The sequence below is a fragment of the Hibiscus syriacus genome, unplaced genomic scaffold, assembly GCF_006381635.1.
Source record: "Hibiscus syriacus cultivar Baekdansim isolate YM2019G1 unplaced genomic scaffold, ASM638163v2 tig00112616_pilon, whole genome shotgun sequence".
In the NCBI taxonomy this organism is placed as follows: domain Eukaryota; kingdom Viridiplantae; phylum Streptophyta; class Magnoliopsida; order Malvales; family Malvaceae; genus Hibiscus; species Hibiscus syriacus.
The window spans coordinates 19,996-34,978 of NW_024063370.1; the positions used below are offsets into that span (position 1 = coordinate 19,996).

At 32.3% G+C, this 14,983-nt stretch overlaps 2 protein-coding genes across 2 annotated transcripts; both read right to left on the bottom strand.

Moving 5' to 3' along the window:
* Positions 1–1,124: 1,124 nt before the first annotated feature.
* LOC120182096 (probable beta-D-xylosidase 2) lies at positions 1,125–6,797 on the bottom strand. Its single transcript, XM_039187112.1, has 6 exons — positions 6,358–6,797; positions 4,583–4,861; positions 2,952–3,121; positions 2,760–2,857; positions 2,336–2,686; positions 1,125–2,249 (listed from the first exon to the last, which is right to left on the bottom strand). The coding sequence occupies exons 1-6, from the start codon at positions 6,757–6,759 to the stop codon at positions 1,234–1,236; spliced, it is 2,316 nt and encodes a 771-aa protein (XP_039043043.1). The 5' UTR covers positions 6,760–6,797; the 3' UTR covers positions 1,125–1,233.
* A 6,687-nt stretch (positions 6,798–13,484) lies between these two features.
* Positions 13,485–14,090, bottom strand: LOC120182101. The gene has a single exon (XM_039187116.1). The coding sequence runs from the start codon at positions 14,088–14,090 to the stop codon at positions 13,485–13,487; it is 606 nt and encodes a 201-aa protein (XP_039043047.1).
* Positions 14,091–14,983: the final 893 nt, after the last annotated feature.

The following is a 14,983-nucleotide window of genomic DNA, read 5'->3' on the forward strand; positions in this document are numbered from 1 at the left end:
ATCTTGAGCAGTTGAGTTCTTATGTTGGTTGTGACTCCTCTTCGTTCGTTCAACTGCCAAATGGTAAAACCACCCAAATAACTCATAAAGGAACTTATGTTTTTTCTCCTACTCAAACGTTGACCAATGTTTTGCATGTACCAGAGATTTTCATTACAATTTATTGTATGTATTGTCGGCTAACCAAAGAACTTAAGTGTTGCTTAATCTTTTATCCACATTTTTGCCTTATACAAGACCTTTGCAGTGGAGAGATGAAGGGGATTGGTAGATCTCACGACGGTCTTTACATCTTAAAGTCATCATCTAGCTCGTCAGTTTGTCATGTTGTTTCCAGCACAAATTCTTGTTTGTCTTCTACGTTGTTAAATCCTGATAATGGTGTACTGTGGCATGCACGACTTGGGTACACTTCTTTGAGTACTTTGAATAAAATGTCTCAGTTAAATAACAGTTTGTCTAATGTTGATAATGTTAAAAGATACGGTGTTTGTCCACTTGCTAAACAAACTCGTTTACCATTTCCTGTGAGAGATTCTCGTAAGTCTACTGCGTTTTCTCTTATTCACATTGATCTATGGGGAGCGTATCGTATTTCAACGCATAGTGGACATAGGTATTTTTTAACTATTGTTGATGATCATACTATACGATCATGACATGGGTGTTTTTACTTAGACTTAAAAGTGATGCATTTGTTACCCTTAAACAATTTTTTGCCTATGTTGACAATCATTTTTATGGTAAAATCAAAACTGTGAGAAGTGATAATGGTACCATTTTTAAACACCAAAAATCAATTTAAAGATAATTTAGGCACCTTAAAGTGTATTAAACCAAAAAGAAATTAACTTGGTTCATTTAACTGATAATTGATCAAGAACCAGCTCATGAGCCAATAGTGTCCAGCTCACTAACCATGAAAGTGGCGTTGAATTGAATTCGAAGCATCGCATAGTGTGTCCGAAAGGGAATTTTTCATGTAGCCTAAAATTTAACGTTGCAGTCAATAACTCGAATATTAAAAAAAATTGAAAGCGAAATTAAATCTAAAATGATTTGAACAGGTATTACTAGAATGTTTTCTAAATTTGATTTAATTAATTACTGTAATGGTAGAAGCAACCAGTTCTGGTGTACTTCTTCCTCGTACAACTTAAGTAATACTTAACACTTGCAGTTTGACAAAAGAAATAAATTTTGCTATCGTTTAGCAATGGCATACTCGTTTCTCTAGGTTTTGATCACCCCTAATGTTTCTGCTTGAAGGGATACGGGGTGCTTAATGCTATCAATGTGGAGATGGTGTACTCCGATCGGAATTCTTCGGATCCCCGACACGTCCACGACGCTTAGGAACTTGCACACATGGATGCTGATTCCGACTTGCTGTTCTGACCCTGCCGGAACATGCACTTTTGCGAACGCTACCAGCTGTTTATGAGGAGCCCAATGGCCAGCAGGTGGAACCGAAAACACTAGCATCGTATGAGTACCGTCCTTCGATCCCGTATTCTTCACGTTTACTTGAAGGCCTACTGACAGCTTGTTGCATCTTGCATGATTAACTTTGATTGCCTTGCCTAAAACGGTTGCGTTTCCGTTACGACGGTGGCCGTCTAGAGGGACGGAGACGACGTTGGGTGCACCAACAATGGTATGAACGAAGTTGGTGTAGCTTAATCCGTGGCCAAAAGGGTACACTACGGGTCCTTTGTAGAACCTATAGCTTCTTCCTGGATAATTTCTCCTCGGGCTCGAACGCATTGCCATGTCTGTCATTGCCAAATTCGAAACATACTCTTGTGGGTACCATGTCATAGGCAACTTGCCCCCTGGGTTGGTTGTCCCATACAATACATCGGCTATCGCGGCTCCTCCTGCTTGTCCTGGGTATCCGGCCCATAAAATGGCAGCGATACGAGGGTCATTCTTCGCAAAAGAAACATCGATAGGCCCACCTGACATTAAAACCAGTATGGTTGGACCCCTGGAAGCCATGGCTACTTCAGAAACGAGTCGTTGTTGATGCCCTGGCAAATGCAACCCTTTCCTGTCCTTGAATTCTGCTTCGATCGATTGGTCGAGCCCCATTAATAGAATCGTTGCATCAGCTCGACGTGCAGCATCGATTGCGGCACCGAATAACACTTCATCTCTGCAATGAACATCGGCACATCCGATTTGGTGAATTGTTTTTGCGTACTTTCCTATTCCTTGCAAAGGAGACGTGTATCCACAAGCAACGCCTAATCATCCAACAAGAAATAACTTGGTTCCAATCATCCACAAGCAACGCTAAAAGGAAAAGAAAACCCATCATCATGGGACTTACCAGCATAGTTTCCAATCATGCTAACAGTGGCATCGGAGTTAGGCCCGATTACAGCGACTGTTCGGTGATGTAGATGGGACAAAGGCAACGAAGGACCACGGTTTTCAAGTAGAACAATGCCCTGTCTTGCGGCCTCAAGGGCGAGCTCTTGGTTCGACGGGCTGCAAACGTCTTTCGGCCCTAAGTTTCCATATGGTTGCGCAGACGGCTCACCGTCGAACATGCCGAGTCTCATTTGAACCCGGAGTGTATTAGCTAATGCATTGTTGATGTCAACCTCCTTCAGTAACCCTTGTTTCACCGCATCTTCACTGTGTTGCGCCAAGAACCACCCACAATCCAAGTCCAAACCTGCAATTTTCATGACCACACGTTAAAGACACATTCAACAAACCATAATTACATGAACTAAAAGTTCACTAACCTGCTTTGACGGCCTCCGCCGCCGCTTGTTCCGGCGTCGCCGTGTAATTTTGGGTATTGTAAAAGACCCCGACCGAATCACAATCCGAAACAATGTACCTACGGATCAAGCCAACAACAATCAACGATTACACCGAAAACAAAAATCAGAGATCATCGAATCGAAGAGAGATAATTATCTTAAAATGGTTACCCGTCGAGTTTCCATTGACCTCGTACTGTGTTACGTAGAAGTTTCGGATCGGCGCAGGTCGGGATGCCATTGACTTTGTTGTAAGAGCACATAACACTGGCTACATTGCCATCTTGTACGCACATTTTGAATGGTACATCAAACGTGTCCTCGATGTCCTGCTTGCTTACCTGGACACACGTGTGAAACACCCACGTGAGAATGACATGGCCCCCTTTTTTTTATGATTTTAAAAGAATAAAAAGGAAAAAAGAAAAAGCAAAGCATTTTGGATATAAAGTTTTAATATACCGAATGAAATCCGACAAACATATAATTTCGAGATTCGAGAATCTGTAATCTTTGCGGTCCAGAGCTTGCGTTCTTTATTCGAAATCATTTTTAATGTAACATAAATTAACTGATACTATTCTCATATGTAATTGGGTAAGTGGAAGTAGGGTAGTAGGTTGCTGCCAACGTAAGGTTGTGAGCAGCTTCCGTGAAAGACCTCCGTTATGAATTGCCTTCAGTGGGACTCGATCCCACGACCACAAGGTTAAAAACCTTGTACTCTACCATCTGAGTTAAATGAACAATTTAATGTAACATGTTCGTCCTATTTAGTTATAGATTAATTTAAATCATTTTCATGAATTAATTAATTATAGGATATAATTAATTAAATACAATAATTCAAGTTAAACTGTAATAAATAAAAGAAGAGTTAATTGCATCGTATATCCTCAAATTATAATTCTCATTTCAAATTAGTCCTTAAACTTTTAAACATCCCAATTTCATCCTCAACCTTTGTCTCTCACTCTAATTTAGTCCTTAAACTTTTGAATGTTCCACTTTCATCCCAAAGCTATGAATCTCATTCTAAACCCGTCTCTAAACTTTTAGATAGTTCACTTTCATCCCCAAATTCATCCAAATGTATAATTCATTTCAACAATAGTTTGAACTGAATTTAATTTTCTTGAACATATAACAATATAACTTGACTCAATGATTTTATTAACAAACTGACATTGGGGACATCATACTATCCTACCTTCCCCTTACCCCATTACATATGAGAATAGAATTTTATTGTTGTTGTTTTTGTCATCGTCGTCAATGATTTTATTAACAAGAGATGTGATTACTAAGTATATAATATAAGATCATAGTTTAGAGATGAAAATAAAATATTAAAAAGTTTGATGATTAATTTAGAATTATAATCATAGTTTATTAATAAAATTAAAATATTTACAAGTTTAAGAATCAATTTAAAACGAAGATTATAGATTAGAGACGTGTGATTAGTTAACTCATAAAAGAAATACTTAACATGTCATGGTAAATTTCAAAAGGAGAGGAGTGGGTGAAGAGAAAATTGATTAATCCAGCCTTTTTCTGATATAAAATTCCAAGTTGCTTACCTATACATTGAAAAGTACAGGCTATACATCTGCTTTTTCTAATATTATCTTAACACGAAAGATAACTGAGAACGTAATATTATCCATAATTGCACATTACCCATCAAAATCATAGAAAAAAGATAAAATAGAGTGCTGAGTTATATTTAAATAATTATTTATATTTTATCAACAAAATAAAAAGCTATTGGTCCTACAATATTGGAAAAAAGAACTAACCTTGGCATTAAAGTGGAACCTGTCAACACCGTTCCAGTTATCGAGGTCATAGGCCGTGAAATGCTTGCAACAAGCCGCCACTTTTAACCGATCGCCGTCACCTCCCTGTAAACCCCTCACGTAGAACGCTGCATATGTACCGGCGAGCACCGGGTCTTCACCGGGAGTCTCCTGTCCACGGCCCCACCGTGGGTCCCGAAATATGTTGACGTTAGGGCTCCAGTACGTGAGTCCAGCCGTTCCCCCGTTGTACATGGCCCTGGCCTCATCCGACACGACCTGCCGCCGCCCATTTCGGGCCCACACATTTGTTAGGTTTTTGTTGTAATAAATAATGTTTGCAAGTTGCAAGGAGTAGCGTCCAGTAACAATGATTCCACTTGCAAGTTGATTTTATTGTCCGAACCAATAAACAACTACGAGGAAAATAAAATGACCATATATATGTCTTGTCTTGGATTTTAAGAAAAGCATAACCCTATCGGGAGAGATTTTCAGTATAAAGTCATGGTTAACAATCGGTGTACAGCATATAAAGAGAGAGGTTTTTCAATAATTAATTAGCTATGTCGTGTGGATAATACCATTATCTTATATTTAATTCATTTAATATATTTACATTTTTTCATGAATTTATATTTTATTCATTAATAAAATATAGATTAAATTACACATTTAATATCTAAACTATCAATTTTGATCTGTTTTAATATCTAAACTTTTATTTTTTTTCAAAACTATACCTAACATGTGATTTTTTGTTTCATATTAGCAAATGACGCTAAAAACTTAACGTGATTAAAACTTAAACTACTAGTTTCGATATGTTTTAATAACCTAAACATTCAATTTTTTTAAAAATTTAACATCAAATTTTAAGTATGGTATTAAAATAAAATAAAAACTAAATATTAGGTACGATTTCAAAAAATTAAAAGTTTAAGTACTAAAATAATTCAAAACTAATAATTTAAGTATTAAATAAGTAATTTACCCTTAAATATAATCATGAATGAAGGTATTAAGGGCATAAAAGTATTTTGCATCCCTAAATTTGTTTGTCTAACGACCATTTTATTTTTTATTAGCTTAAATATTTGTTTAGATCTTGTCATTTTGAATAGATTTACATAATAAATTCTTAATTGTGATTTTACTTAAAAATTAAGATTAAATAAATTACTAAAATTTAATTATAAAATTTTCAAATAATAAACCAATTAAAACATGCATCCAATTTTAAACCCCTTGTCTATTATTGGGCAAAGCAGACAAATCTAAGAGGCAGGTAGTACTAAAGGCTGTATCCATGTCATAAAAAGTTAGCATCTCAATGCCTCATAAAAACAACTGGGATCAACTTAACATTTAGTAGGTAAATTTTCGATTTTAATTTATTTTAATAATTAAATTTTTAATATTTTCAAAACAATATTTATAATTTAATTTTTATTTTATTTTAGTATTCGTCGTTAAAAGTTTAACACATTTAATATTTAAATGATCAGTTTTGGTATGTTTTATTATCTAAATTTTTAATTTTTTTAAAACATAATATTAAATTTTGAATGAGTATTAAGATAAAATAAAATTCTAACATTAAATATTTAAATATAATTTAAAATTAAAATTTAACATTAAATATTAAACTCTAATTTACCCGCACTACTGTTGCATCCACTTGACAAAAACCCATAAGTGTCCCTTTGGCACAAAATTCTAGTTCTATCTTCACACGTACGACAACAAAAAGGTTGGGAGAAAAAAAAACTCACCCGTCCGATGGCTTCCCATAATGTGGCATTGAAAGAAGCAGCGGTGGTGATCACTTGAGGGAAGCTAGTGGCCCCAGGGAATGCCCCACCGAACCTCGTTCCCGGACCCACATCGGACACACCATGAAGAGCCTCCGACCACCACTCGTACCCTTTGATCCCCAGCCGTGGGACCGCCGCCGCACCGCTTATCAACATCCTAACCTTCTCTTGCAACGTCAACCTCCCTACAAGGTCATTCACTCGTTCCGGTATCGGCATCGAGAGTTTGCAAAACGGCAAGGCGGCCGTCGTTGAATCTTTGGGGTCGCAAGCAAATGGACCAATGGCATCGCCGGAAGCAACAAAGAGGAGGAGGAGGAGGAGGAAGAGGGTAATGAGAGTGAGGGTAGCAATGCCCATTTTTTCAGGTATTATTTTGGATTGGTACGAAGGATATGGGAGGAGAGTGTAGTATTTATAAAGGTGAAGCTCTGGGGTTATGATGTAATGGAAGTAACTCGTGATCATTACATGACATGTCCATTTCGTCTTTTTTAACTTCTCGATGTAAAATAATTGAGAATAAATTACGTATTTAATATCTAAACTATCAATTTTGATTTACATGAATATCTAAACTTTTAATTTTTTTAAAATTATTTTTAACGTTTAATTCTTATTTCATTTTAGTATATAGTCATAAAAAGCTTACCGAAACTATATTTTTTATGGGTAAATTACTTCATCAATCACTCAATTATATTCTCCCTCCTATTTCGATATTAATATTTTAAAAAATTCAATTTAACTACTCAACTTTCAAATTGCTCATATTTTAATCTCTCTAATTTATTTTATTAATCATTTTCGTGACATAGTATTTATTATTATTATTTTATTAACATACAATTAAAAATGAAAAATAAAATAAATTTGAAAGTTAGAGTGATTAAATTAGGACTAATTTAAAAGTTAAATAATTAAATTAAAAAAATTAAATTTCATTGACCAAAATAAGAGTAAAAAGATAGTCAAGTAATGAATAATGCAATTTACATATAAAAAAGGTGTCACATGCAAATCACCTGTTAAGTTTTTAACTGGATGTACTAAAATAAAACATAAACTAAATATCATATATAATTAAAAAATTAAAAATTTAGATATTAAAATAGATTAAAAACTAATAATTTGAGTGCGAAATGCATAATTTAACGAATAATTAACTTTGGCAGTAGATTAGAAAATTAATTCACTTGACTTTAGTATCGTTACGTTTATTTCTTTTAGTAGGCGCCGTGAGACATTAAGATTGAGTTGATTGACATGCCATACGAATATATATATTTCAGACGAAGGTCGGAGAGTGATTTTTGGAACTGTAAAAGTCCATGTGACTACTGACAGATTTTATCTCCATCAAGTTTTTTTTTATATTTTTTATTTTATATAAGGGTAAATTATATATTTTATATTTAAACTATTAGTTTTGTCTCATTTTAATATATAAATTTTCAAAAAAAATTAAAAAAATTAACTTTAAATTTTAATTGACGTACTAAAACGAAACAAAAATTGAATATTAAATATAATTTTGAAAAAAATTAAAAATTTAAAAACAAAAACAAACTAAAATTTATAGTCTAGGTATTAAGCACGTAGTTTACCCTTAATACCGGTGAGTTGCGGATAGCCTCTCTTTGAAGATTCTCAAAACAAAATTCATTTCACAAGCAAGCTCAAATAGGAAAAAGCTAATAACAGACCCAAGAATAATATTTGTTTATGTTTAATTTTTTAGGAAAGGCGTGGTTTATCATTGTTTATATTTAAAGAAACAACTATGATTCGTAAATAGTTTAAAACAAATGCGAAGATAAAAAAAAACATATCTTTTTTACTAAGAAATCACGGTATATCAAATACGATACGTTAACTGATAGAGGTTGGTTCAAATGGTTAGTAGTCAAATACGATACGTTAACTGATAGAGGTTGGTTCAAATGGTTAGTAGTTTGATATCGTTTAAGGAAAGTCTCGAGTTTGATCTTTTGTGTATGTGGAAAAAAATTTGTTGAGAGGCTCACCCAATAAAATCAGATGTGACGTGGGTCAATCCAGATTAATTAGGACAAAAACCTTAGAACCGAGAAAAGGGGGGAAAGACAATAGGTTGATTTGGGCGGCCAAAGGCCTCCTCTTTATACGAAAACACTTGAATTTAAGGTTGAAATATCAATGGCCCTGTCCTCAACGGAGAGAATTAATGGCTGGTTTATCAATTAAAACCACTTGTTTGCGACGAAGTTTCCAAATGGGGTTTTAAATTCAACAAATTGTCATTTTTTTCTTAAGAAATCTGTTTTTAACTATTAAATAGATAATGAGTTTAAGACCTGATATTGTCTACATAAGTTAAAAAAAAAAAAAAAAAACAACCTCGTGTTGTCCCTCTCCCTCCCATCCCTCACCTTTATTGACGATAACGAAGGATCAACATTGGCTGAGTTTTGTTTGGAGCAGGGCGAGAAACTCAATGGTGTCGGTTGTGTAACGTACAACCAACTGTAGAGATTGAAATCGCCAGAAAATAATGAAGGAAAACTTAGAAAACCAAAGTCCCTTCACGATGATCGACACAGTTTCACGCTGGATAGGAGACTGGTTTTGATCGCGACGACGAGATGATTTTGATGATGTCAACGATGATGGCAATGGATCGACGATGGTTGACCGACAGTGAAATTTTGTGATTTGGGGGGGGGGTTTGTTGCCCTTCCGATTCCAAGGTTTCGCCTTGACTAATTCGGACCGATCCACGTCGCACACCTAGCTTTTTAGTAGGTGAGCCTCCCAGCAAGGATTTTATGCACATACAATGACTTGAACTTGAGACATTGCTTAAGCAATATCAAGTTGCTTACCACTTGAACCAACTCTTGTTGTTGTTTTATTTTAAATTATAATATTGACTTTTTTTAATATTTTTTAATATTTTATACGAAATGACACTTGTCAAATAATAATCAAATTTAGCAATCTTTATGGTCCAGGTAGGGGTGAGCAAAACTCGTCTCGATTCGAAAAATTGAATTTTTTGAACTTGATTCGACTCAATAAATCTTTTAAACACCAAAATTCAATTTGAGGTATAATTTAGACACCTAAAAATGTATTAAGCCAATACTTTTTTGAAGATACAACTTATCAGATTCATTCCGTATTTGGGCTATATCTTTTGCCGGGTATTTATTAGCTAAAATACCCCAATCCAATGCACAATATTGGGCCGTCTTTCTCTGTAGTTTGCATTTTCAATTTTGTGGAGATGGACCGGCTTCGATCCATAAATACCATCTTTATCGGATCAAAACCTGTTGTTAGTTTACTTTTACAAGTTCGTTAAATCAAAACTTGTTATTAATATGGGTAAAGTATAGTAATGGTCACTGAACATTTCTGAAGTTTGCATTTAGGTCCCCCAACTTTTAAAACTTGCAATACAGTCCCCCAACATTTATTCCGTTTGCAATATGGTCCCCCAACTTAACTCACCGTTAGAAATTAGGGTAAATTATATAAACGGTTATTGAACTTTTCAGACACTTAAATTTAGGTCCCCCAACTTTTAAAACTTGCAAAACAATCCTCAATTTCATTCTAAACCCCAATTTCCAAAGTAATTCATTTTCATTCTAAACCCTAAATTCCAAAATAATTCAATTAAATTCAATTATGTCAGATTTATTATTATTTAATTTCATCTTATTTCATGTGATACGTATTTTTTATATAAATATAATTGTATAATTATTATCTGTTGAAGAAATTTTTTAATTAAAAAAAGTAGTTAGGATATAGAAGAGGTTGAAAATAATTCGAATTTTAAATTTATAAAATGTTACTTTGACGTATAAATAAAAGTGTAAACTACTCGGTTGACAACTTAACTATCTAGCCCTTTTACTTTTGTCATCGATCTTTTAAATTTATCAATCATACAACATAATTATTTAACTGTTTCAACTAAGCCACTAGTCGTTACCAATTGATAAAAATGATGATGTGACAGTTAAAAGGAATTGACATTATTATACATTCAGTCTTTATTATTTATATAATCAATTTGGTCCTAAATTAAATAAAATTTAATAAATTAATCATTTAATTAGGATCTGACATGTGTTAGCACATGATCATGACACGTGTCATTGGTAACACATGTCACCACCTAATTATTTATATATGCTATCAATTTGGTCCTAAATTAAATAAAATTTAATAAATTAATCATTTAACCAGGATCTGACATGTGTTAACACATGATCATGATATGTGTTATTGGTGACACATGTCACCACCTAATTAGAAGAAAATTAAGTTACAAAGAAGTAAAATTTGGGTCTTGGGCAAACTAAAACTTGAGTCACGCAAATGAAAGATACAGGGTGGAGCCACTAAGCTAACACCATCGTTTGTGTTAAGAGATATACAATAATACATATACTAATAGTATGACCAATGCCAGAAAAAAAAAGAATATAATGGAAAATGGAAATAATGAGATTTGAACTTCGGCAAAAAATTTGAAAGCAATAAATGATGGGAAAATATTATATTTGTTTTACAATAAAAAATATTATATTTGATAAATTGTTTGATAGATTTAATATATTTTTTAAATATTAGTTGATACAATATTTTAAAAGAATAAATTTAAGATTTGTATATTTTTAAACTAAATTTAATAATTATATTTTTCATATTTATAATTCATGATTATATATATAATCTTAAGTTGAGTATTTCTAATATAATTAATAATTTTAATTTCTTATTAAAAATAAAATATTCCAAAAATATAAATGATTCATACATTAATATATGAATATATTTTTTATTTATACATCTAAATATAAATATACATTTATATAAATATATTTTTATTCGTATATTGAAATATTTTGATTAAAATATAAACATATTTTAAATACTAGTTTATACAAGAAAAATAAAATATATCAAAAATATAAATGATTCATACATTTAAATATAAATTGAATCATTTATATTGTCTATACATCTATATTTAATAAGAAAATAAAATTTTGGGGGACTGTTTTACAAGTTTTAAAAGTTGGGGACCTAAATTCAAGTGCCTAAAAAGTTTAATGACCGTTTATATAATTTACCCTAATTTTTTTAACAGTGGTTTAAGTTGGGGGACCATATTGCAAACGGAATAAATGTTGAGGGACTGTATTGCAAGTTTTAAAAGTTGTGGGACCTAAATGCAAGCTTCAGAAATATTCAGTGACCATTACTATACTTTACCCTATTAATATTTATATGATGCACATGGATTTCTGGCGTGAGGTGATTAAAATAAGAATAATAAACGACATGACATGTAAAAAAGGTTACAGGTTAGAAGCGTCACCTATAATGTTATAAATTGATACTGAAAAAGTTATCAGTGGGGTAATATAACAGGTTGCACTTAAATATTATACAAGATAAGAAAATGAGTTATAAACAACGAATGTTATGAATACTATTAATATTTTAAGTTACGCCTAAAATGTTATTAGAATTTAAGTAAAAGCTTTGAAAAATATTCAAAATTTTAAACTTTTTTTTGAAAAATGATATTTTAACTTTCGAATTTAAAAATATTGATCTTTTGGAAAATTACCAATACTTTTGAATTAAAAAAAATGAAAAATGATATTTTAACTTTCGAAGTTAAAAGTATCGATACTTTTGGAAAAATATTGATACTTTGCAGCCTTCTCATTTTCCGTGTTTTTCTTTAAATTCGAAAGTATCGATACTTTTGGAATTGTATCGATACTTTCGAATTAAAAAATATATATAAAATGATATTTTAACTTTCAATTTAAAAGTATCAATCCTTTTGTAAAATTATCGATACTTTGCAGTCTTTTCATTTTTCACGTTTTTTTTTAATTTGAAAGTATCAATACTTTTAGAAAAGTATTCATACTTTCAAATTTTTTAGTCGAAAGTATCAATACTTTTGGAAAATTATTCATACTTTCAAAAATTTTATAATAGAAAATTAACATTCTAGATCTTAACTTGCTTTCTTTGTTAACCATAACATTATTATGTGCAACTCATTTTATTAATAAAAATATTAATATTTCAGATTGCAACCTATTTATTAGTGAATCATGACATCCTTAGGTGCAACCCATTTTATTTATAAAAGTATTAACATTCCAGATCGCAACATATTTATTAGTGAAATATGATATTCTTGGACGCAACCCATTTTATTAATAAAGATATTAACATTCAATATCGCAACCTGTTTTTTAGTGAATCATGACATTTTTTAGGCGCAACCGTATTTCTTATATATTCATAACATTTTCAATTTTCAATTTGTTTTCTTATCGCGGGAAAATTCAGTTCTCCATCAACTTAAATTTTGGTAATATTTTAGACACAACATAAAATGTTAATAATATTCATAACATTTATTATTTGTAACTTATTTTTTTACCTTTATAACATTTTAGGTGTAATCTATTATGTTACTACATTGATAACTTTTTTAGTTCCGCTTTATAATATTTTGTGTTATGCTTTTAACTTGTATAATAAAATTTTCGATTATTTCATCTAAAGTTATTTTAAGATAGATACAACCCAATATATTACAAATAAATTAATATTTTAGATGTCGTTAAACCTGTTTTATTAAAGATTTGTTCATATTTTCGGTTGCGTTGTTTTTTAGTCTTACATTAATCTCTTGTTCCTCAATTATTCTTTGTACTATTTGAATCAATACTAAAACTTAAAAATATGATATGTTTTAGTATATAATAATTTTTTTCAGTTAAGACATTTCATAAATATTTATTGGGTTAATAAATTCATTTAACTTTAAGCACGAATTGAATGATCTCAGTGATAAAATAATTATTACTATTTTTTTGAAGTCACAAATTTAAATACGAAAAATGTCGAGTGTGTAACCGTTTGATGTCTAATAATTAAAAGTTTTTTTAAATAAATATTATCCTAAATTCATCCTAAATTAATAAAAAAAACTTATAACCTTGCAATTAAAACATTCATATTTGCATAGAAATTGGAAATGGATGAAGCAATTAATACAACCAATGGGATAGCTTTCTCTCAATCTTCTTCTCCTTTATCGTGTCCAAGCTTGGTTTCCATCCCTTGCCCGAATATTGCCGCTTCAAATACTCCGGCAAATCTTCCATGCTCTCCCGTAATAACTCCGTCAAACTACCGGCTTTCTCCGCCCTTTCGCCGGCGTTTCCCTTCTCCGGCAACGGGGATTTTTGTTCCATCTCTCGCATATGATTTGCTGGGCAAATCTTGGCAAACAAAGGAAAGAGCCCGGAAGACGATAAAAGCCGCTTCGAGTTCGATCTCAACACAGAGTTGGCACTCACCAGCACGCGACGAGCATCGTCCGATGACAACGTGGTCGGTTTCCCTCGATTAAACGGCAGCATTACGTAAACCTTTTTCACGTCCAGTTTCTGGTCAGCCGGCAATGGAACCGGCCTCTTGCCGTTAACCGCCGCCTGGAACTCCGCCACCACCTGTTGCGGATGCTCCAGCATCAGCTCCGCCGCCGTCGATGACGAGCTGAACTCCTGGATCGAACCATCCCATAGAATTACTTTCCCGGCACCGGCACTATGAGGTGGACTGCAAATCAAAGCACCGAAGTGATTACCCATAAACAATCGATTTTCAACGTAAAAACGAAAATTAAAGGCAATGGAAAGCAATTTATGCAAGGGAACTTATGAAAGGGTCTTGCTGTAGGAGAAGCTGGTATTTGTTGAACCGCAGCCCATGGTGGACTAGGTAAATATATATATATATATCATAAGAAAATGGTGATATAATATATGGTACAAGATTTGGTCCAACGAATTGTCAATTGTGGGTCTAATGTACCTTTTTCGAAAATTTAATGCTTTAAAATTGAGCGTTACATGATGGAGGAGTTAAACTTAACCTCCATCGATTAAATTGAATTAATAAAGCTTTAATCCAATCAAGATTTCGATTTATTCTATTCTCGACGGTTAATTCAATTTAATCATGGATAATAAGATAATAATTTGGTAGAGAATTAAAAAGATTTAGGATAAAGTACACGAATGGTCCCCCGACTACAGGATACTGCTTTATTAAATCCCTTAACTATTAAAAGTTATAATATAGTCATCTGATTATAGAGTGTTGCTTCTTTGAGTCCCTAGACTATTAAAAGTTACAAAATGGTCACCCAACTATTCATTAGTTCCAAACTCACCCTTTTTATATTAAGAAATTGACGATGTTCTGAGCTGAATGTTAACATGTCGATTGTGATATTATAAAATGTCATCCCAGAATCTCAAATGATTATCATATTCTAGCCATCATGTTAACGTTCAGCTTAGACGACTGTCAAATTTTTAGCAGAAAATGATGAGTTTGAAACATAATGAATAGTCTGTGACGATTTTGTAACTTTTAATAGTTGAAAGACTTAACAAAATAACTTTCTATAATTAGAGGTTCATTTTATAACTTTAGATAGTCGAGAAACTTAATAAAATAATATCATATAGTCGGGATC